The sequence below is a fragment of the Anser cygnoides genome, chromosome W, assembly GCF_040182565.1.
Source record: "Anser cygnoides isolate HZ-2024a breed goose chromosome W, Taihu_goose_T2T_genome, whole genome shotgun sequence".
Lineage (NCBI taxonomy): Eukaryota > Metazoa > Chordata > Aves > Anseriformes > Anatidae > Anser > Anser cygnoides.
In genome coordinates, this window is record NC_089911.1 from 15736628 (window position 1) to 15757975 (window position 21348).

Sequence of the window (21348 nt, forward strand, 5' to 3'; positions counted from 1 at the left end):
GAAGTTAATCGTCACTTTACCCTGAAACGCACGTAACGCCAGTGAGCTATTCTGTGCTGGCAGGATTGCTGCCGGGATGGCCGACGAGGCGGCGGGCACGGGGGGCCACAGGTCCTGCTCCCCGGGGCCACAGGTCCTGTCACAGGGGGCTGCCGGGGGTCTCCAGGCGCCGGGAACAGCGGCAACAGCGGGGACAGAGGGGACAGCAGCGACAGCAGCCGCCACCTCAGCCGAGGCCGTCTCCACAACTGCCACGACGGCCTCGGAACGCTGCCCAACTCGGAGCTCCAGCGTGACGCCTTTTTAACCTGGCCGCGGTGCTCACGGCTACAAGCAGAGCGTTTCTTCCGGCGTGTCTTTACTGTCGGTGCCGGATCGGCCCTCACCCCGAGCTCTCCCTGCCGGGAGGGCTTTGCGGTTGGGGTTTCCCTCCCGCCGCCGCCGCGGGCAGGCCCCGCGCGCAAGGTGTCCGCGCTGGGGAGCAGCACGTCGCCCGCGGCGAGAGCCCGAGGGCGCGACACGAAAAAGCCCCGACGTGCGGGCGAGGCGGCGGGGAGACGGCTCTGAGGGAGCCGCCGCTTCGCCCCGCCGTCCTCCTCCCCTCCCGGGCCGCCCCGCCGAGCCCCGTGCGCCTCAGGTGCTGCCCTGAGAGGGCGCTCGGGCACTGGGACAGCTGCCCAGGGCAGTGGTCATGGCACCGAGCCTGACGGGGGTCAAGAAGTGTTTGAACGATGCTCTCAGACGTAGGGTCTGCTTTTGGGGTGGTCCTGTGTGGAGCCAGGAGTTGGACTCGGGGATTATTGTGAGTCCTTTCCACCTTGGGATGTTCTCTGATTCTAGGTCAGCAATCCATTATCTGATGAGAGGTGTGGAGTCATTCAAAGGGAAGAGAGAACAAAACACTTCTAGTTTTCAGAAGCGGGTATTTGGTAACCAAAACGATGATTCCTTTTCTTCTAGAGCAAGTAGCAGCAGGGATCCGCTTTACAATATGCTGGCAACAAGGAAACGAAGAATTGCAAACAAGACATAGGACTTGATCAGCAGCTTGTATACATGCATCGACTTATAAATGAGCACACAGCTGAGCGATAATGCAAAAATTGGACAAACTAAGTGAAGACGTTAACTGTAAATTTTATAGGTATACACTTTACTATGACGTAAGAACTTGGCAAGACCTTTCAGACTTAGACTTGAAAGAGAAAGGAGAAAAGACCTTGGTCTTTGTATCGACCAACGAGATAAGCCTTACACATTTTTAAGTTTATTTTTGACGATTGATTGATGCATTATCAGATATTAGGTACTATACAAGAGCAAATATTAACACTAGTAAGAATAAATCCGATCCACCACCTCTTATTCAAAATACATCAATTTCTAATTTGGAGATAACGTCTCTCTGACAAGGAAGTAGAAAAGCTGTAAATACCGATATAGTTTCCTCTCCCGATGTTCCATATACATACCGATGCTGTTCCTACACCTACACTCTGAGCATAAATTTATGTTGACATGAGTATCGGGTGTTATTTCTCTCTCTGTTTGCCTTGAGAGACTCTCCTCCTGTCCACTGAAAAGTAAACTCAAGATTCCAGATCAGTTAAGACAGTTGCTATCCCCCCATTCAGAGTTCTGCAGCAGCACTGTTCAGATTTTCCAGCAGTCTCTTTACAAAATGACCACTTATAAGTGTACAAAAAACACTTATCACCTAGCTTGTCAGTAGGTACACGTGTGGCCTCTCTTAAGCAGAATCAATCACAGCTTAAGATTTTATACAAGATCCCATTTTCAAGTTTGGGATTATTTCAGAAAGTCTTTTTTCCTAGAAACAGTACTACTAGTAACACTTTAACTGGTTTGCCAGCACAACCTTTACCCTGTTAGAAATGATGTTGACTTCTACCTTCATGTAGCATACATAGTGTCCTGAGCGACAGTTGATACCATGATGCACCAGCACCGCTTATAAGGTGTAGAGGAGTGGTTCTCCACTTGATTGAGACATGTAGTCTCGGAGGTCCAAATACTCAGGATATTTTACCTCCTAAAGAGAGACCAAGAAGACAGAAAAATTATATCAGAGTACTTCGTGGACTAGCCAGAGAAAAACACTTCCAAAAAACAGAGACTGGAATTATATGAATATATCTCTTGATTCACTAAAAATAAGTCTTCCCATAAGCAACGTTTAATACTAGAAGTTGCAGAGAACTGTTTTCTGACGAATTAGCCTTCTCAGAGGAAAGTATATGCTTCTTGTCAAGCAGGAACTTTACTGATATTAAGAGAAAGAATAAGCCACAGTCGTTAGTCTACAATTATTGTCTGAAAATATTAACAACTTTCAGCATTGGGGGATGTCCCATTACATGATGACAAAGTTGCGTTACAGCGGTAAATATACCTTGTTGATCTTTCCACCTGTGAAATCTGCAAATCTTTTCAGTGATATTGTGAGAACGTTGGAAGAACGGTGTATGGTAAATCTCTTGGATGCAGGAACCATCTTTTTACACCTTAAAAACAAGCAGAGACAAGTGTTTGAAAGCATCTTCTTTTTCGCCCCCAAAACAAACTCGTTTCAATGTCTCACGCATGCTTATGCTATTTGAATAATATTTACTTGCATAATATGTTTGTTTTTTTCTTTTCATAAACCCATGCACTGCATGTCACGTTTGTTAATACAGAGAAGAAGGTAAGTTTTCCCAACAACTCAGAGCATAGCGGGAACAGGAATCTCTCACGAAAGCCTATTACCAGGGAGTTATAAAATATAAAAAAATATATTAAAAGTGAGTTATATGTAAGACTAATAACAGTTATCAGCAATGGAAAAAGTACTGTACAAGTGCAAGGCCTTTCCTTTTAAACTCACAAAAAGGCAGAAAATTCTGGCTTTATGTGTGACTGAACCGATCACACCTCAAAGAGCACATTAAGGAAGGACCATGCAATTCAGATGTGAGGTGCTATTACAGTTCTTTCTCTTCCTCAGACATCAGTTATGAGAATCCTGAATACACTGCATGTTGCTTTCTAGGATCCGCAGGCTAAGACGAACCTGGGATTAAATTGCTTTAATAACCTATTGGACGCTCTTGATTCAACACCCTAATTTCCTTAGTTTCCAACAACAAGAAGTGGATACTGCATTTTTCATTTAGAGGGGTCAGGCATGAATCCTACAGAACTGAGCCGGGCACTCTGTGCTTTTCTGAGGGGATGTTTGACTAACAACTTGTTTTGCCAAACCATCTTATACAAAAGTTCAATTGTTTCTCACATACGTAGAAACATCTTACATATTGATCAGCATAGAGAGCGCCTGAACTCAACAGGCTTTCCCTGTGCACGGGTTAGGCTTAAGGGAGCTCATTTCAGACATTAGTCCACATCGACAGGTTTCACAGTTCAAGAGCTGTGCAAGACGCTGCTTAGTGTCTAACAAACTCGTTTTAATGTCTCACGCATGCTTATGCTATTTGAATAGCATGCTCAGCGTTTACCTCACCTGGAAGTCATTTTTCTTTGAAACAAATCATTTTCCAGTAACACAGACAGCATCTATAGTGTGCTTTGTCATCAATACTGGGAACAAGTCCAGGAGTCTAACAATTAGATGTATATTGAGGTAGAACAACAAAGAAGTATGACAGTATCATAATTTGTGCAGAAATAAAATTCTTTCCCCTTAAACCCAATGCAAACGTGGAGACTATTTACAGGGGTTCCACAGAAGGACAAAGTCCAATCCACTTTCTAACCACCACCAAGCTCTTATATTTTAACATTGTATGTGGTTTGGTTTTTTAAGTTAAACAAGTTTAATTTAGAAAGTTATACATGTACTTAAACATCATGAATTATATTTACAAAACATCCTACCTTTATATCCAAAGTGATATCAAGAAATGCCTCATACGTATCCGAAACTGCTTTGCAATTCAAGCACTTCACTGGAAGCAAAATATAAATGCTTAACAATACGTGGAGGAGACTAACTGTCCAAATTCAAGTTGTCGATAGATACTACATTAGACAAACTGCAGACTGCTTTACTACTGACAAAAGACACAGATCAGTTCTAAGGACAGGAATATTTTTTAAAGTACCTCTTGATCTTAGAAATCCTCCAAATATTTGATGAATGATGGTGGTAGCTTGAGAAGATCTGTCCAATCTGGAAATAAATTATAATCAGACCTCAGAAGATTTAAGGCACACGGTTAACTCTTCAAAGAGTTTTATGAAAACCAAGGATGACGTAGACTTTCAGTTTTGATAGTAAATAAAGGACTACAAGGTGCTAGAGAACGTATAAAAGTGAATTTGTTTATGCTGACTTGACAACTCGACAACTTGAATTTGGACAGTTAGTCTCCTCCACGTATTGTTAAGCATTTATATTTATAACCTCAATATACATCTAATTGTTAGACTGCTGGATTTGTTCCCAGTATTGATGACAAAGCACACTATAGATGCTGTCTGCGTTACTGGAAAATGATTTGTTTCAAAGTAAAATGACTTCCAGGTGAGGTAAACGCTGAGCATGCTCTTCCTGCCTCCTTCTTCACAGTGCTCATAGTAGATCGCTTACGTATGTATTAGTCAGATTCTCTTATAAACTCCTAGTGCGTCTCTGGAATTTTGAATTTACAGTGACTTTACGCTCTTCTCTCTTGCTCCTCTAGGCGGTTTCATCTGTTACCAGAGCTCTAGAACTATTTGTGAAACCTGAAGAGCTGGATGGAGAGAATTGCTACAAATGTAGCGAGTAAGATTATTACTAATTATGTCTTAATACTAGATATTAGTTTTATGTATTGCGTGACTTAGAGCATAAGTTATCTTTTAACTTCATTTAGAAATAAGGAGACGCAGCTTTGTTGTTGTTGTTGTTGTTGCTTCATTTTGTAGCAGTGGTGAGCTGAAGCAAGGAGCTATGGAGAATGATTTGGAGTGGAAGGCAGAAGCAGGTTCCTGTGAGTTGAGAATGTGAGCTGGCTCTGTGGTAATTAATGTTAGCAGCCTGTGCTGGCTCACTAAGCAGCGTCTTGCACAGCTCTTGAACTGTGAAACCTGTCAATGTGGACTAATGTCTGAAATGAGCTCCCTTAAGCCTAACCCGTGCACAGGGAAAGCCTGTTGAGTTCAGGCGCTCTCTATGCTGATCAATATGTAAGATGTTTCTACGTATGTGAGAAACAATTGAACTTTTGTATAAGATGGTTTGGCAAAACAAGTTGTTAGTCAAACATCCCCTCAGAAAAGCACAGAGTGCCCGGCTCAGTTCTGTAGGATTCATGCCTGACCCCTCTAAATGAAAAATGCAGTATCCACTTCTTGTTGTTGGAAACTAAGGAAATTAGGGTGTTGAATCAAGAGCGTCCAATAGGTTATTAAAGCAATTTAATCCCAGGTTCGTCTTAGCCTGCGGATCCTAGAAAGCAACATGCAGTGTATTCAGGATTCTCATAACTGATGTCTGAGGAAGAGAAAGAACTGTAATAGCACCTCACATCTGAATTGCATGGTCCTTCCTTAATGTGCTCTTTGAGGTGTGATCGGTTCAGTCACACATAAAGCCAGAATTTTCCGCCTTTTTGTGAGTTTAAAAGGAAAGGCCTTGCACATGTACAGTACTTTTTCCATTGCTGATAACTGTTATTAGTCTTATATATAACTCATTTTTAATATATTTTTTTATATTTTATAACTCCCTGGTAATACGCTTTCGTGAGAGATTCCTGTTCCCGCTATGCTCTGAGTTGTTGGGAAAACTTACCTTCTTCTCTGTATTAACAAACGTGACATGCAGTGCATGGGTTTATGAAAAGAAAAAAACAAACATATTATGCAAGTAAATATTATTCAAATAGCATAAGCATGCATGAGACATTGAAACGAGTTTGTTTTGGGGGCGAAAAAGAAGATGCTTTCAAACACTTGTCTCTGCTTGTTTTTAAGGTGTAAAAAGATGGTTCCTGCATCCAAGAGATTTACCATACACCGTTCTTCCAACGTTCTCACAATATCACTGAAAAGATTTGCAGATTTCACAGGTGGAAAGATCAACAAGGTATATTTACCGCTGTAACGCAACTTTGTCATCATGTAATGGGACATCCCCCAAAGCTGAAAGTTGTTAATATTTTCAGACAATAATTGTAGACTAACGACTGTGGCTTATTCTTTCTCTTAATATCAGTAAAGTTCCTGCTTGACAAGAAGCATATACTTTCCTCTGAGAAGGCTAATTCGTCAGAAAACAGTTCTCTGCAACTTCTAGTATTAAACGTTGCTTATGGGAAGACTTATTTTTAGTGAATCAAGAGATATATTCATATAATTCCAGTCTCTGTTTTTTGGAAGTGTTTTTCTCTGGCTAGTCCACGAAGTACTCTGATATAATTTTTCTGTCTTCTTGGTCTCTCTTTAGGAGGTAAAATATCCTGAGTATTTGGACCTCCGAGACTACATGTCTCAATCAAGTGGAGAACCACTCCTCTACACCTTATAAGCGGTGCTGGTGCATCATGGTATCAACTGTCGCTCAGGACACTATGTATGCTACATGAAGGTAGAAGTCAACATCATTTCTAACAGGGTAAAGGTTGTGCTGGCAAACCAGTTAAAGTGTTACTAGTAGTACTGTTTCTAGGAAAAAAGACTTTCTGAAATAATCCCAAACTTGAAAATGGGATCTTGTATAAAATCTTAAGCTGTGATTGATTCTGCTTAAGAGAGGCCACACGTGTACCTACTGACAAGCTAGGTGATAAGTGTTTTTTGTACACTTATAAGTGGTCATTTTGTAAAGAGACTGCTGGAAAATCTGAACAGTGCTGCTGCAGAACTCTGAATGGGGGGATAGCAACTGTCTTAACTGATCTGGAATCTTGAGTTTACTTTTCAGTGGACAGGAGGAGAGTCTCTCAAGGCAAACAGAGAGAGAAATAACACCCGATACTCATGTCAACATAAATTTATGCTCAGAGTGTAGGTGTAGGAACAGCATCGGTATGTATATGGAACATCGGGAGAGGAAACTATATCGGTATTTACAGCTTTTCTACTTCCTTGTCAGAGAGACGTTATCTCCAAATTAGAAATTGATGTATTTTGAATAAGAGGTGGTGGATCGGATTTATTCTTACTAGTGTTAATATTTGCTCTTGTATAGTACCTAATATCTGATAATGCATCAATCAATCGTCAAAAATAAACTTAAAAATGTGTAAGGCTTATCTCGTTGGTCGATACAAAGACCAAGGTCTTTTCTCCTTTCTCTTTCAAGTCTAAGTCTGAAAGGTCTTGCCAAGTTCTTACGTCATAGTAAAGTGTATACCTATAAAATTTACAGTTAACGTCTTCACTTAGTTTGTCCAATTTTTGCATTATCGCTCAGCTGTGTGCTCATTTATAAGTCGATGCATGTATACAAGCTGCTGATCAAGTCCTATGTCTTGTTTGCAATTCTTCGTTTCCTTGTTGCCAGCATATTGTAAAGCGGATCCCTGCTGCTACTTGCTCTAGAAGAAAAGGAATCATCGTTTTGGTTACCAAATACCCGCTTCTGAAAACTAGAAGTGTTTTGTTCTCTCTTCCCTTTGAATGACTCCACACCTCTCATCAGATAATGGATTGCTGACCTAGAATCAGAGAACATCCCAAGGTGGAAAGGACTCACAATAATCCCCGAGTCCAACTCCTGGCTCCACACAGGACCACCCCAAAAGCAGACCCTACGTCTGAGAGCATCGTTCAAATACTTCTTGACCCCCGTCAGGCTCGGTGCCATGACCACTGCCCTGGGCAGCTGTCCCAGTGCCCGAGCGCCCTCTCAGGGCAGCACCTGAGGCGCACGGGGCTCGGCGGGGCGGCCCGGGAGGGGAGGAGGACGGCGGGGCGAAGCGGCGGCTCCCTCAGAGCCGTCTCCCCGCCGCCTCGCCCGCACGTCGGGGCTTTTTCGTGTCGGGGCTTTTTCGTGTCGCGCCCTCGGGCTCTCGCCGCGGGCGACGTGCTGCTCCCCAGCGCGGACACCTTGCGCGCGGGGCCTGCCCGCGGCGGCGGCGGGAGGGAAACCCCAACCGCAAAGCCCTCCCGGCAGGGAGAGCTCGGGGTGAGGGCCGATCCGGCACCGACAGTAAAGACACGCCGGAAGAAACGCTCTGCTTGTAGCCGCCTCGTCGGCCATCCCGGCAGCAATCCTGCCAGCACAGAATAGCTCACTGGCGTTACGTGCGTTTCAGGGTAAAGTGACGATTAACTTCTATTTCCTGGCTTGGGTGCTGCTTTATTCTTTAACGAAGCTTCAGGTTTAAAGGTTAAACTCAGTTATGTCAAGGTTAAACTCAGTTTCGTGAATGGCATCTTGGACAAAATCTTAAGCTGTGATTGACTCTCTGCTTAACAGAGGCCGAGCGTGTACCTACTGAGCAGCAGGTCATAAGTGATAAGCCCTCACAAATTAACTTGCTATCACAAAGTGACGCCCAGAAAAAGTGTATTCAAAAGCTAGGCTCATTATAGAATCACAACAAACCCATCATGACTGGTGCAGTAGACAGTGCGGTAGAGGGCGAGCCCTGGAAAGACAGAAGTAAAGTAGCAGCGAAATGCAGGTACCTTTGTGCACACGAAACAGAAAAGCGCAGGCAGTAAAGTAATAGTGTTCCATTACTAACGCGAGCAACAATTATATATAAATCACAACCATTATCTATTAGATAATAGGTAATAATTAATAGATAATTGCAAAGCTCCAAAAATGCAATAAATAACTGATTCCCCTCAGAGAATGTCATTTACATTTTTATATTAAAAAGACTCCAGAGTTGTAATGGATTAAAATCCTACGAAAGTGAAAGAAATGGCATCAGCCACTAGTTCTGCAGAAGCTAAAAGTAATACTGATAGAGTTTGGATGGAAATTTTTACTTTGTGTGTTTAGTTTGGGGATTCCTTTTAAATCATTCATACCAGCAATTTAGTTCTTAAAGGCTGTTTCTTTGAGATTAAGTGACAGGACTTCTACTACTCAAGTACTACGCAAGTAAGCGTGCGCTTTATCCTGCCTCCATGTTCTTCAAAACAAAAGTAGAAAATGCAGTTCTTACTTGTTGCACTGATAGAGAACGGGACTACTGTGAATAAAGACTTCCAAAGCGATTCCCCTAAGGCAACTGAAGTGACTGACGTTACAGAAATTAATTTTGATATATTTACAGTCGACAGAGAAATATGGGGAGCATTTTGTAATGCACAGATTCATCCATGTCTTTTCTGTTTTGCAAAGAAAAGCGTTTGATTGTTGCTATTCACAGCTTCCATTATTCACAGGTTTTTGAATGCTAACATTGCTCAGGAAAAGATCTGATATTTGTAGGGGTACCGTCATTCCTAGTTATTTGTTTTTACATTGTCCTTGCATTTATTACCATATAATTTCAAGTCTAAGTTTGCGGTTTAAGTTATAATAAGGAAAAAAGCAGTAGTTGAGGTAATCAGGTTAAAGATTATAGATGGAGAGGAACTTGGCGTTAGATACTAAAAACAGGATGGCAGTTAGCCTTGCCTTAGAAAAATTAAAATGGTTGACTATACTTTTTTTCCCAAAACGTTGTGTTGACCAGCCAATTTGAATTTGGCGGTATTAAAGCTGTCTGCAATAAGTTTTTCTGTTTTGGATTGTAGCTAGTTCCTCTAGGTGCTCCCGCAGAATAGTATTTTTACTATACCTATATATACTTTATATATTTACTATACCTATATATACCTAATGCCTTTCTTAGAAACAAACAAAATCTCTTTTTAAATATAACTTTCTTGCAGTTGTTAATGATGGAATTGCTCCGCCACAAAGGATTCTTTTTCCACCTGAGAAGATACGTATGGATTGGCAAGAAACACAAAGTGTTGGAGTTGGCCTGTACAATCTTGGCAACACACGTTTTCTTAATGCTACTCTACAGTGTTTGACCTACACCCCCCCACTTGCCAATTACATGCTTTCTCTTGAGCACAGCCAGCCATGTGAGTACTTTCTAACAGTATTTTAAATCTGTTGGATAGCTCTGAAGGTGAAAGAACAGCGGTGATTCTGTGGGACAAAGTTACTTGCCTGATTTTACCTGTAGAAGCTGGCTTTGAGCATTGTATTAGCAGTGGGCTCAGAATAGCATATGGAGTGCTTTTAATGCACCATGTGTGTTTTTTGTTTGTTTTTTTAAAAGGATCTTTTCTTGCTTCATGGGAATAATGAAGTGCATTGGACAGTAATGCATTTAATGAACATTTGGCATTTGGGCTATTTGGGCTTCCTGCTGCTAGAAAGGCAATAAAATTTAGGATGTTGGCATCATAGGTCTTTAGTCTTCACAGCCTAGGTTCCATAATGCACTACAATAAATGGTCTGTTCGTTGTTGTACCAATTAAAAAAAAAAAAAAAAAAAAAACCAAAACCTAGAAAGCAATATGAGCTGTTATGAACATGACTAGATTTTTTTGTGGGACTGTATTAAAATCTAGACTGATTTTGTTCTAAATAAAATGTTGTACTATAAACTAAATGTTGTACTAAACGTGCATGCTTTTTAGGCTGGTATCTTTGTATCGATACCTAGAAATTTAACTGTTTTCTTCCTGTATATAGAAATTGTTTCAGTTAAGAGTCCTGTTGAAAAAAGGAGGGCAGAAGTACTATTACATACATTACTTTAGTTTTTCCTTTCTCCCAAAGGACTCGTAGCTCTGTATCATGAAGCTCACCTGACAGCACTGTGCTGAAAATAACCCACATTCTCTTAATGCTGTATCATCAATGTCAAATATTCTTTCCTCATATATTTTGCAGCCTGTGGAGTTCACATTCCTGTCAGCCTTCACAAACGTGACTTTGCAGTAGTCTTTTAGATTTCTCATCACAAAATGCACTTGAACACAGGCTTAATGGATATTTTTTTTCTATAAAGTTGTGTGAAATGAAATGTTACGAGACTGTTGGGACAAGGAGAGTGGATACTGTATCTATAGTTTAAATGTTACTTATATGTTTGTTTGTAGTTATGTCTGTTTCGCTGGACTGGGATGCTTTCTTCTTTCACTCTTCAGGTCGTGAACAAGATTTTTGCATGATGTGCACGATGGAGACTCCCATAAACCAGGCCCTGCGTTGCACTGTTGATGCCATCGAGCCTACGCGTGTTATCAATAACCTCAGTCGTAAGTGGCTTCAGATGTGTTTCTTTTTCAGTATCTTGTAATCTTCAAATAATTATTTGATGTGTATAAATGGTTTTAACACTATAAAGAAGAGAGATTTTAGAAATACGAGAATTATTTCATTTTTAAATGAGGTAAATACTATCATCTTCTTATTCTTAGGAATAGGACAACATTTCCGTTTTGGCAGTCAAGAAGACGCACACGAGTTCTTGCGCTATACTGTCGATGCTATGCAGGAAGCGTGCTTGAATGGAAGCACCAAGTCAGCATAAACAAATTCACTTTTATACGTTCTCTAGCACCTTGTAGTCCTTTATTTACTATCAAAACTGAAAGTCTACGTCATCCTTGGTTTTCATAAAACTCTTTGAAGAGTTAGCTGTGTGCCTTAAATCTTCTGAGGTCTGATTATAATTTATTTCCAGATTGGACAGATCTTCTCAAGCTACCACCATCATTCATCAAATATTTGGAGGATTTCTAAGATCAAGAGGTACTTTTAAAAATATTCCTGTCCTTAGAACTGATCTGTGTCTTTTGTCGGTAGTAAAGCAGTCTGCAGCTTGTCTAAAGTAGTATCTATCGACAACTTGAATTTGGACAGTTAGTCTCCTCCACGTATTGTTAAGCATTTATATTTTGCTTCCAGTGAAGTGCTTGAATTGCAAAGCAGTTTCGGATACGTATGAGGCATTTCTTGATATCACTTTGGATATAAAGGTAGGATGTTTTGTAAATATAATTCATGATGTTTAAGTACATGTATAACTTTCTAAATTAAACTTGTTTAACTTAAAAAACCAAACCACATACAATGTTAAAATATAAGAGCTTGGTGGTGGTTAGAAAGTGGATTGGACTTTGTCCTTCTGTGGAACCCCTGTAAATAGTCTCCACGTAAGGAGACAGCTCCACGTAAGGACACAGTTCAAGAGCTGTGCAAGACGCTGCTTAGTGAGCCAGCACAGGCTGCTAACATTAATTACCACAGAGCCAGCTCACATTCTCAACTCACAGGAACCTGCTGCTGCCTTCCACTCCAAATCATTCTCCATAGCTCCTTGCTTCAGCTCACCACTACTACAAAATGAAGCAACAACAACAACAACAAAGCTGCGTCTCCTTATTTCTAAATGAAGTTAAAAGATAACTTATGCTCTAAGTCATGCAATACATAAAACTAATATCTAGTATTAAGACATAATTAGTAATAATCTTACTCGCTACATTTGTAGCAATTCTCTCCATCCGGCTCTTCAGGTTTCACAAATAGTTCTAGAGCTCTGGTAACAGATGAAACCGCCTAGAGGAGCGAGAGAGAAGAGCGTAAAGTCACTGTAAATTCAAAATTCCAGAGACGCACTAGGAGTTTATAAGAGAATCTGACTAATACATACTTAAGCGATCTACTATGAGCACTGTGAAGAAGGAGGCAGGAAGAGCATGCTCAGCGTTTACCTCACCTGGAAGTCATTTTACTTTGAAACAAATCATTTTCCAGTAACGCAGACAGCATCTATAGTGTGCTTTGTCATCAATACTGGGAACAAATCCAGCAGTCTAACAATTAGATGTATATTGAGGTAGAACAACAAAGAAGTATGACAGTATCATAATTTGTGCAGACATAAAATTCTTTCAGCTTAAACCCAATGCAAATTTGGAGACTCTTTACATGGCTTCCATCAGCGCATTCCTCTATATTCTTAAACCTATAATAGCAGGGAAAAGAAAAAGACCAAAAAAAACCCACCAAAAAGTAGAAAAAAAGCTGGATTTTTACGTTACATATTTTTACATATTACATATTTTACATATCCCTCCACATGCTGTTCTGAATAATAGCCAAAATATTCATAGCCACTGTATTTGTTCTCCCCACATAGCTGAAAAAACAACACTTGAAACATATTTTTCAAAACATATTTTAATATCCAGCAGACTGTTCAGTCATCAAGCATTTAAAGACTGTTTTAAATAATCTCTAGATTAATCTAAAAGGAATCCCATAAACATGCTGCAGCCGCTTACCTTTAATATACTCGCTGGATGCGATGGAGCTGTATTTCTTGCTTTCACCTGCACTGGAAGGCTTCCCTTCCTTGTGAGGTTGTTTACTGCCCTCACTTCTGCATTGCTCTCATAAAGAGCCATCTGGAGGATGGGATTCTTCCTTCTTCTCCCGGGTTTTCTTCTGGAAACGAGGATCTAAGTATTCCAAGAAGCCTTTCACTTTCCTGATGTTTCTCCTTTTTCCTCTTTTTGTTACGCTTGCGACTGGCATTGTCAAAGTGGAGCGCAGAGAAATACAAATCATCAAGTCTGAAAGAAACATGCAAGTTAAAAAGAGAAAAAAAGATGTGGCACTTGTTGCATATAGGAAACTTTATTTATTTTACCACAGGGGATGATTTGCCGCATGTCAGCTATTTTGTGGTACTTTGTGCACATGTAACTTCCTTTAGATGCAGCAAACTTAAGCCCTCAGATTGAAGGACCATAGGTCCTGGTTGGTACACAGATCATTAACAATGGTTAGCTCTGGAATATGTGCAAGTAAAAAAAAAAAATGTTTTAACCTATTCCAGAATGGTGTGCAGATGTGATTCGAACTACGTGGTCCAAAGCTAGTGTTCTGACACAATTCAGCAATATCTTTCCTGTCTTCACTGATCAACCTAATGATCCCCAGTCATGATCCCCAGCCAGATTATGCTATCTAAATAACTTAGAAACTATGAAAAAAAACCAAAACGAAACATGAGAAGCACCCAGAAAAGAATTAGGAAAAAAACTGCTGCGTATGCTGGAATCCCTGCTTACTTGGATTCCTTCTCTCCCTGTTTATCTTCAGACTTCTTTTTCTTCTAGAACTTCTTATATTTTTTCATGTTTTCACCACCTAAAAGCTCCTTTTCTACCTTTCTGCATTTCCTTTCTATTTCACTTTCACTACCTTCTGCATGAGTATATTGTCTTTTTCTGTTTCCTTCTTTTGCCTTTTGGATAGCCACCGGTGTCCCGGGACACTGCACAAAATAAAAACACGTTTCTGCCTCCCTCCACCTCCTGCTCTGAGAAAAAAGGGGTGGGGGCCACGGGGGAACAGCCAATGTTTCTCCGGACTCACTGCACTGCATCCCCAGTGGTGCCAGTGCACTCTCTGGACTCACTGCAGTGCATCCCCAGTGGTGCCAGTGCACTCTCTGGACTCACTGCACTGCATCCCCAGTGGTGCCAGTGCACTCTCTGGAATCACTGTAGTGCATCCCCAGTGGTGCCAGTGCACTCTCTGGACTCACTGCAGTGCATCCCCAGTGGTGCCAGTGCACTCTCTGGAGTCACTGCAGTGCATCCCCAGTGGTGCCAGTGCACTCTTTGGACTCACTGCACTGCATCCCCAGTGGTGCCAGTGCACTCTCTGGAGTCACTACAGTGCATCCCCAGTGGTGCCAGTGCACTCTCTGGACTCACTGCACTGCATCCCTAGTGGTGCCAGTGCACTCTCTGGACTCACTGCAGTGCATCCCCAGTGGTGCCAGTGCACTCTCTGGACTCACTGCACTGCATCCCCAGTGGTGCCAGTGCACTCTCTGGACTCAATGCAGTGCATCCCCAGTGGTGCCAGTGCACTCTCTGGACTCACTGCACTGCATCGCCAGTGGTGCCAGTGCACTCTCTGGAGTCACTGCAGTGCATCCCCAGTGGTGCCAGTGCACTCTCTGGAATCACTGTAGTGCATCCCCAGTGGTGCCAGTGCACTCTCTGGACTCACTGCAGTGCATCCCCAGTGGTGCCAGTGCACTCTCTGGAGTCACTGCAGTGCATCCCCAGTGGTGCCAGTGCACTCTCTGGAATCACTGCACTGCTCCAGCAGCGGCAGCCGCTCCCACTACTGCGTCTGGGTCAGAGAAACGAGCTGTAGCAGTGCAAGTTGACCCCGCAGAGGGCATTCCAACCCCTGTGGCAGACCCTGCGTCTGGGTCAGAGAAATGAGCTGTAGCAGTGCAAGTTGACCCCGCAGAGGGCATTCCAACCCCTGTGGCAGACCCTGCGTCTGGGTCAGAGAAATGAGCTGTAGCAGTGCAAGTTGACCCCGCAGAGGGCATTCCAACCCCTGTGGCAGACCCTGCGTCTGGGTCAGAGAAATGAGCTGTAGCAGTGCAAGTTGACCCCGCAGAGGGTATTCCAACCCCTGTGGCAGACCCTGCGTCTGGGTCAGAGAAATGAGCTGTAGCAGTGCAAGTTGACCCCGCAGAGGGCATTCCAACCCCTGTGGCAGACCCTGCGTCTGGGTCAGAGAAACGAGCTGTAGCAGTGCAAGTTGACCCTGTAGACAAGGTGAAGAAATGGTATAGAGGCTCAGGTCGTTTAGAATGCAGTCTTCTGCTAAGTCTGGGCATAGTGAAGACGAGGCTGGGCCATCAAAGGTGCAGGAGACTGAAGAGGAGGATGGGGATGTCGAAAAATCAACAGTAACTACCCGGACTCTATACCAGCGTGAGCTACGAGATGTGCGAAAAGATTTTGGTTTCTGTATAGGTGAGCAGCTTGTCACCTGGCTGCTCCGGTGCTGGGACACTGGAGCCGATTATGTGGAATTAGAGGGCAAGGAAGCCAGGCGGCTGGGATCCCTTGCTAGGGACGCATGCATTGACAAAGCAATTGGAGATGGAGCACGATCTCGCAGTCTCTGGAGGCGTCTCCTGTCAGCTGTGCAGGAAAGGTATCCCTTCAAGGAAGAACTTGTATGTCTACCAGGCAAATGGACCACCATGGAGAAGGGAATTCAGTACCTGAGGGAATTGGCCGTACGGGAAGTAATTTATAAGGCCCTAGACGACGCACAAACATCTGCAGATCCAGATGCAGTCCAGTGTACACCACCTATGTGGTGGAAGTTTGTACGGAGTGCACCATCATCATATGCCAGCTCATTGGCAATAATAGCCTGGAAAGCGGAGGAGAATCCCCCAGTGAATGAAGTGGCTAAATTACTCCGGCAGTACGAAGGAAATCTCTCCTCTTCCCTACAGGCCTGTGTCTCGGCTGTGGAGAAACTCTCTGGAGAGGTCCACCAACTTAAAGAGAATTTATCTTCCCCTCCACCTGAACGAACCAGTGTCCACCAGCTTAAAGAGAATTCTTTGGAGAAACTTTCCGAAAAGATCCACCAACTTGAAGAGAGATTATTTTCCTCCCCACCTGTACAAACCAGTGTCTCAGCTATTAGGGGTAAACGTTCATCTATGCAAGGAAGACAATATGGTGGGCACACACACCGCGCCACCCTGTGGTTTTACCTACGTGACCATGGAGAGGACATGAGAAAATGGGATGGAAAATCTACTGCGACCCTAGAGGCACGGGTACGTGAATTGCAAAGGAAAACAATTGGGAAAAAGGAATTCTCTGAAAAGTTTGCTGCTCCAACTTCCAGCAGGCAGTCCTTTAGACACAGAAACGAAGATTCTGACCAGGACTAGAGGGGCCCTGCCTCCAGCCAGGGGGAGGAAAGGGACAATCGAGTTTATTGGACTGTGTGGATTCGATGGCCTGGCACGTCAGATGCACAGAAGTATAAGGCTTTGGTAGACACCGGTGCACAATGTACTCTAATGCCATCAAGCTATACAGGGCCAGAGCCCATCTGTATTTATGGCGTGACGGGGGGATCCCAGCAGTTAACTGTATTGGAGGCTGAAGTGAGTCTAACCGGCAATGAGTGGCAAAAGCACCGTATTGTGACTGGCCCGGATGCTCCGTGCATCCTTGGCATAGACTATCTTAGAAGAGGATATTTCAAGGACCCAAAAGGGTTCCGCTGGGCTTTTGGCATAGCTGCCTTGGAGACAGAGGACATTAAACAGTTGTCTACCTTGCCTGGTCTCTCAGAGGACCCTTCTGTTGTGGGGTTGCTGAGGGTTGAAGAACAGCAAGTGCCGATCGCTACCACAACTGTGCACCGGCGGCAATATCGCACCAACTGAGACTCCCTGAGTCCCATCCATAAGCTAATTCGTCAACTGGAGAGCCAAGGAGTGATCAGCAAGACTCATTCACCTTTTAATAGTCCCATATGGCCAGTGCGAAAGTCTAACGGTGAGTGGAGACTAACAGTGGACTACCGTGGCCTGAACGAAGTCACGCCACCGCTGAGTGCTGCAGTGCCAGACATGCTAGAACTCCAGTATGAACTGGAATCAAAGGCAGCCAAGTGGTATGCCACAATTGATATCGCTAATGCATTTTTCTCCATCCCTCTAGCAGCACAGTGCAGGCCACAGTTTGCTTTCACTTGGAGGGGAGTCCAATATACTTGGAATCGGCTGCCCCAGGGGTGGAAACACAGCCCTACCATTTGCCATGGACTGATCCAGTCTGCGCTGGAGCAGGGGGAAGCTCCTGAACACCTGCAGTACATCGATGACATCATTGTGTGGGGTGACACTGCAGAAGAAGTTTTCGAGAAAGGGAAGAAAATAGTCCAAATCCTTCTGAAGGCCGGTTTTGCCATAAAACAGAATAAAGTTAAAGGACCTGCACGAGAGATCCAGTTTTTAGGAATAAAATGGCAAGATGGACGTCGTCAAATCCCAATGGATGTGATCAACAAGATAACAGCTATGTCTCCACCAACTAGCAAAAAAGAAACACAAACTTTCCTAGGTGTCGTGGGGTTTTGGAGAATGCATATTCCAAATTACAGTCTGATTGTAAACCTGCTCTACCAAGTAACCCGTAAGAAGAATGCTTTTGAATGGGGCCCTGAGCAACGACAAGCCTTTGAACAAATTAAGCAGGAAATAGTTCATGCAGTAGCCCTCGGGCCAGTCCGAACAGGACCAGATGTAAAGAATGTGCTCTACACCGCAGCCGGGGAGAATGGTCCCACCTGGAGCCTCTGGCAGAAAGAACCTGGGGAAACTCGAGGTCGACCCCTGGGGTTTTGGAGTCGGGGATACAGAGGATCTGAGGCCCGCTATACTCCAACCGAAAAGGAGATATTGGCAGCATATGAAGGAGTTCGATCTGCTTCGGAAGTGGTCGGTACTGAAGCGCAGCTCCTCCTGGCACCCCGACTGCCGGTACTAGGCTGGATGTTCAAAGGAAGGGTCCCCTCTACACATCATGCAACTGATGCTACATGGAGCAAGTGGGTTGCACTGATTACTCAGCGGGCTCGAATAGGAAACCCCAGTCGCCCAGGAATCTTGGAGGTGATTATGGACTGGCCAGAAGGCAAATACTTTGGGATATCATCAGAGGAGGAGGTGGTCCGTGCTGAAGAAGCCCCACTGTACAACAAGCTACCGGAAAATGAGAAGAAATATGCCTTGTTCACTGACGGGTCCTGTCGTATTGTGGGAAAGCATCGGAGATGGAAAGCTGTTGTATGGAGTCCTACACGACGAGTTGCAGAAGCTGCTGAGGGAGAAGGTGAATCGAGTCAGTTTGCAGAAGTGAAAGCCATTCAGCTGGCTTTAGATATTGCTGAACGAGAAAAGTGGCCAGTTCTCTATCTCTATACTGATTCATGGATGGTAGCAAATGCCCTGTGGGGGTGGTTACAGCAATGGAAGCAGAACAACTGGCAGCGCAGGGGCAAGCCCATCTGGGCTGGGGCATTGTGGCAAGATATTGCTGAAAGAAATAGTCTGAAAGAAACATGCAAGTTAAAAAGAGAAAAAAAGATGTGGCACTTGTTGCATATAGGAGACTTTATTTATTTTACCACAGGGGATGATTTGCCGCATGTCAGCTATTTTGTGGTACTTTGTGCACATGTAACTTCCTTTAGATGCAGCAAACTTAAGCCCTCAGATTGAAGGACCATAGGTCCTGGTTGGTACACAGATCATTAACAATGGTTAGCTCTGGAATATATGCAAGTAAAAAAAAAAAAAATGTTTTAACCTAATCCAGAATGGTGTGCAGATGTGATTCGAACTACGTGGTCCAAAGCTAGTGCTCTGACACAATTCAGCAATATCTTTCCTGTCTTCACTGATCAACCTAATGATCCCCAGTCATGATCCCCAGCCAGATTATGCTATCTAAATAACTTAGAAACTATGAAAAAAACCCAAAACGAAACATGAGAAGCACCCGGAAAAGAATTAGGAAAAAAACTGCTGAGTATGCTGGAATCCCTGCTTACTTGGATTCCTTCTCTCCCTGTTTATCTTCAGACTTCTTTTTCTTCTAGAACTTCTTATATTTTTTCATGTTTTCACCACCTAAAAGCTCCTTTTCTACCTTTCTGCGTTTCCTTTCTATTTCACTTTCACTACCTTCTGCATGAGTATATTGTCTTTTTCTGTTTCCTTCTTTTGCCTTTTTCTGGCGACAGTTCTCCAAATGAGCTGACACAGGTGGAAGTGCATGTCTCTCACGCGAATGTTTTCCAGAATGTTGCTGAGCTACTGAGCAACGATGTGAGTCTGCTCTGGGTGTGCTAAAGTGATGTACATCTTCCTCTCTCAAGAGGGAACCGTGAGGCCATCTGCTTTTGTAATGATAATGCTTATGTGACCTGCTGGAGTAAGTCTGAGTCAATTTGTCAAAGTCTTTATCACCGTGAGAGAACTTTCTCTCTCTACTGTCTCCTGCTGCATGAGGTGAATAGCAATCCTTGTAATATCTACATTTTTCCCATTTCCGTGGTTCATCTTGATAGTATCTTTCTCTGCTCCAACTTCTTTCCCCTTTGGAATGGTAATATCTAGTGCTATCTTGTTCTGATCTTCCTCTGCTTCGAGATCTGTACTTTGAATATTTTACTGGTCTTCTGCCATTATCAGGGCTGTTCCTTTCACTATGGAAAGATCTGTACCTGCTTCCCTCCCAATACTCCTGCTTGTGACGCTTTTGCTTAACAACTTCCACACTCCGAGAGCACCTTCTCTTGCTGGAATGACCATCTTTTTGACTCTCCTTCTCTTCAGTAGGAGAATGTTCCCTCTTTCTCGGGTAATGCTCTTTGTCAGTTTTTTTAGTCTCGTCCTTTGTATCTTGGCATCTACCTGTAATAGCTAAGGAGGAAAGGTTTTTAGAACTACATTCAGTGTCAGACTTTAGAGAGGAAGTTTGCCGCAATTTCTCACCAGTCTCAGAAGACTCTTTGATGTAGAAAACGTTTTCTTTTGAAATCAGTTCATGTTCATTTGATCTTCTTGGTTTCTCCTTGTCTCCACGGTCATCACATTGGTACTGTTCAAGGTATTCATCATTCTCAGTAGATTTCGGAGGTCCCGGGACACTGCACAAAATAAAAACACGTTTCCGTCTCCCTCCACCTGCTGCTCTGAGAAAAAAGGGGTGGGGGCGACGGGGGAACAGCCAATGTTTCTCCAGATAACGGAGAAAAATGGAAAAACATTCTATGAAGAAACACAAGTTCTCCGTGAGGCACCAACCTGCATCAGCGTGATATGCACAGTGCTGATCATTAGTTCTGTTCGTAACACTGGCCATACAGTACGGAATTCTACTGATTTAAATCCTTCCATTAAATAGTATTAGTAGACAGATAGAACTGCAACGAACTTCCATAAAATCTTGTCGTAATCAGACTGTGCTCATTTTACCTTATTTCCTCTGACAAGCTGTTCAACTGGCTGGCTGTGAGGGATTCCATGATGACTTCTCGAGGGACTGGAGGCATAGCTCCAGGCATCTGCAATTAAAACGCACAAGTCAGCAGACAGAAAAAATACTATTTGTACTGAGGACTAGTCTTGTCAGAATTTCTACATTAAATGCTAAGCAAGACCGCTTTGGGTTGTATGCATTATCTACACTTCAAAGATAACCCCAACTCACCTCCCAAAATCTACTTTATGAAACTTAAGAATTTTGATCTCAGCTCAGCTTAAGCTGACAAGTTCTAATGTCAGCTCAGCTCTGCAAATTCTAATGGCATAATATCACAAAGTGTTACGATCAAATTTGTGCTGTGTTTTCTCAGCATTTCACCTGAATTAGGAACATGATAAACACTCCCGAATACATCATAGGTGAGAAATTCTCGATGGAGCAAACTACTATGTTTCAAGCAATCCATTTGTTTTAGAAAAGAACATCTCAGAAGGTTTAACAGGTTC

The 21348-nt window shown here is 43.2% G+C and overlaps 1 protein-coding gene across 2 annotated transcripts; it reads right to left on the minus strand.

The window, feature by feature from the left end:
* Positions 1-19400: 19400 nt before the first annotated feature.
* LOC136788834 (ubiquitin carboxyl-terminal hydrolase 42-like) lies at positions 19401-20933 on the minus strand. Of its 2 annotated transcripts, XM_066987548.1 has the most exons (3): positions 20833-20932; positions 20350-20504; positions 19402-20277 (listed from the first exon to the last, which is right to left on the minus strand). In XM_066987548.1, the coding sequence occupies exons 1-3, from the start codon at positions 20919-20921 to the stop codon at positions 19448-19450; spliced, it is 1074 nt and encodes a 357-aa protein (XP_066843649.1). In that variant the 5' UTR covers positions 20922-20932; the 3' UTR covers positions 19402-19447. The 2 variants fall into 2 exon arrangements, with proteins under 2 accessions (XP_066843648.1, XP_066843649.1); XM_066987547.1 differs by having other exon boundaries at positions 19401-20504; positions 20833-20933.
* Positions 20934-21348: the final 415 nt, after the last annotated feature.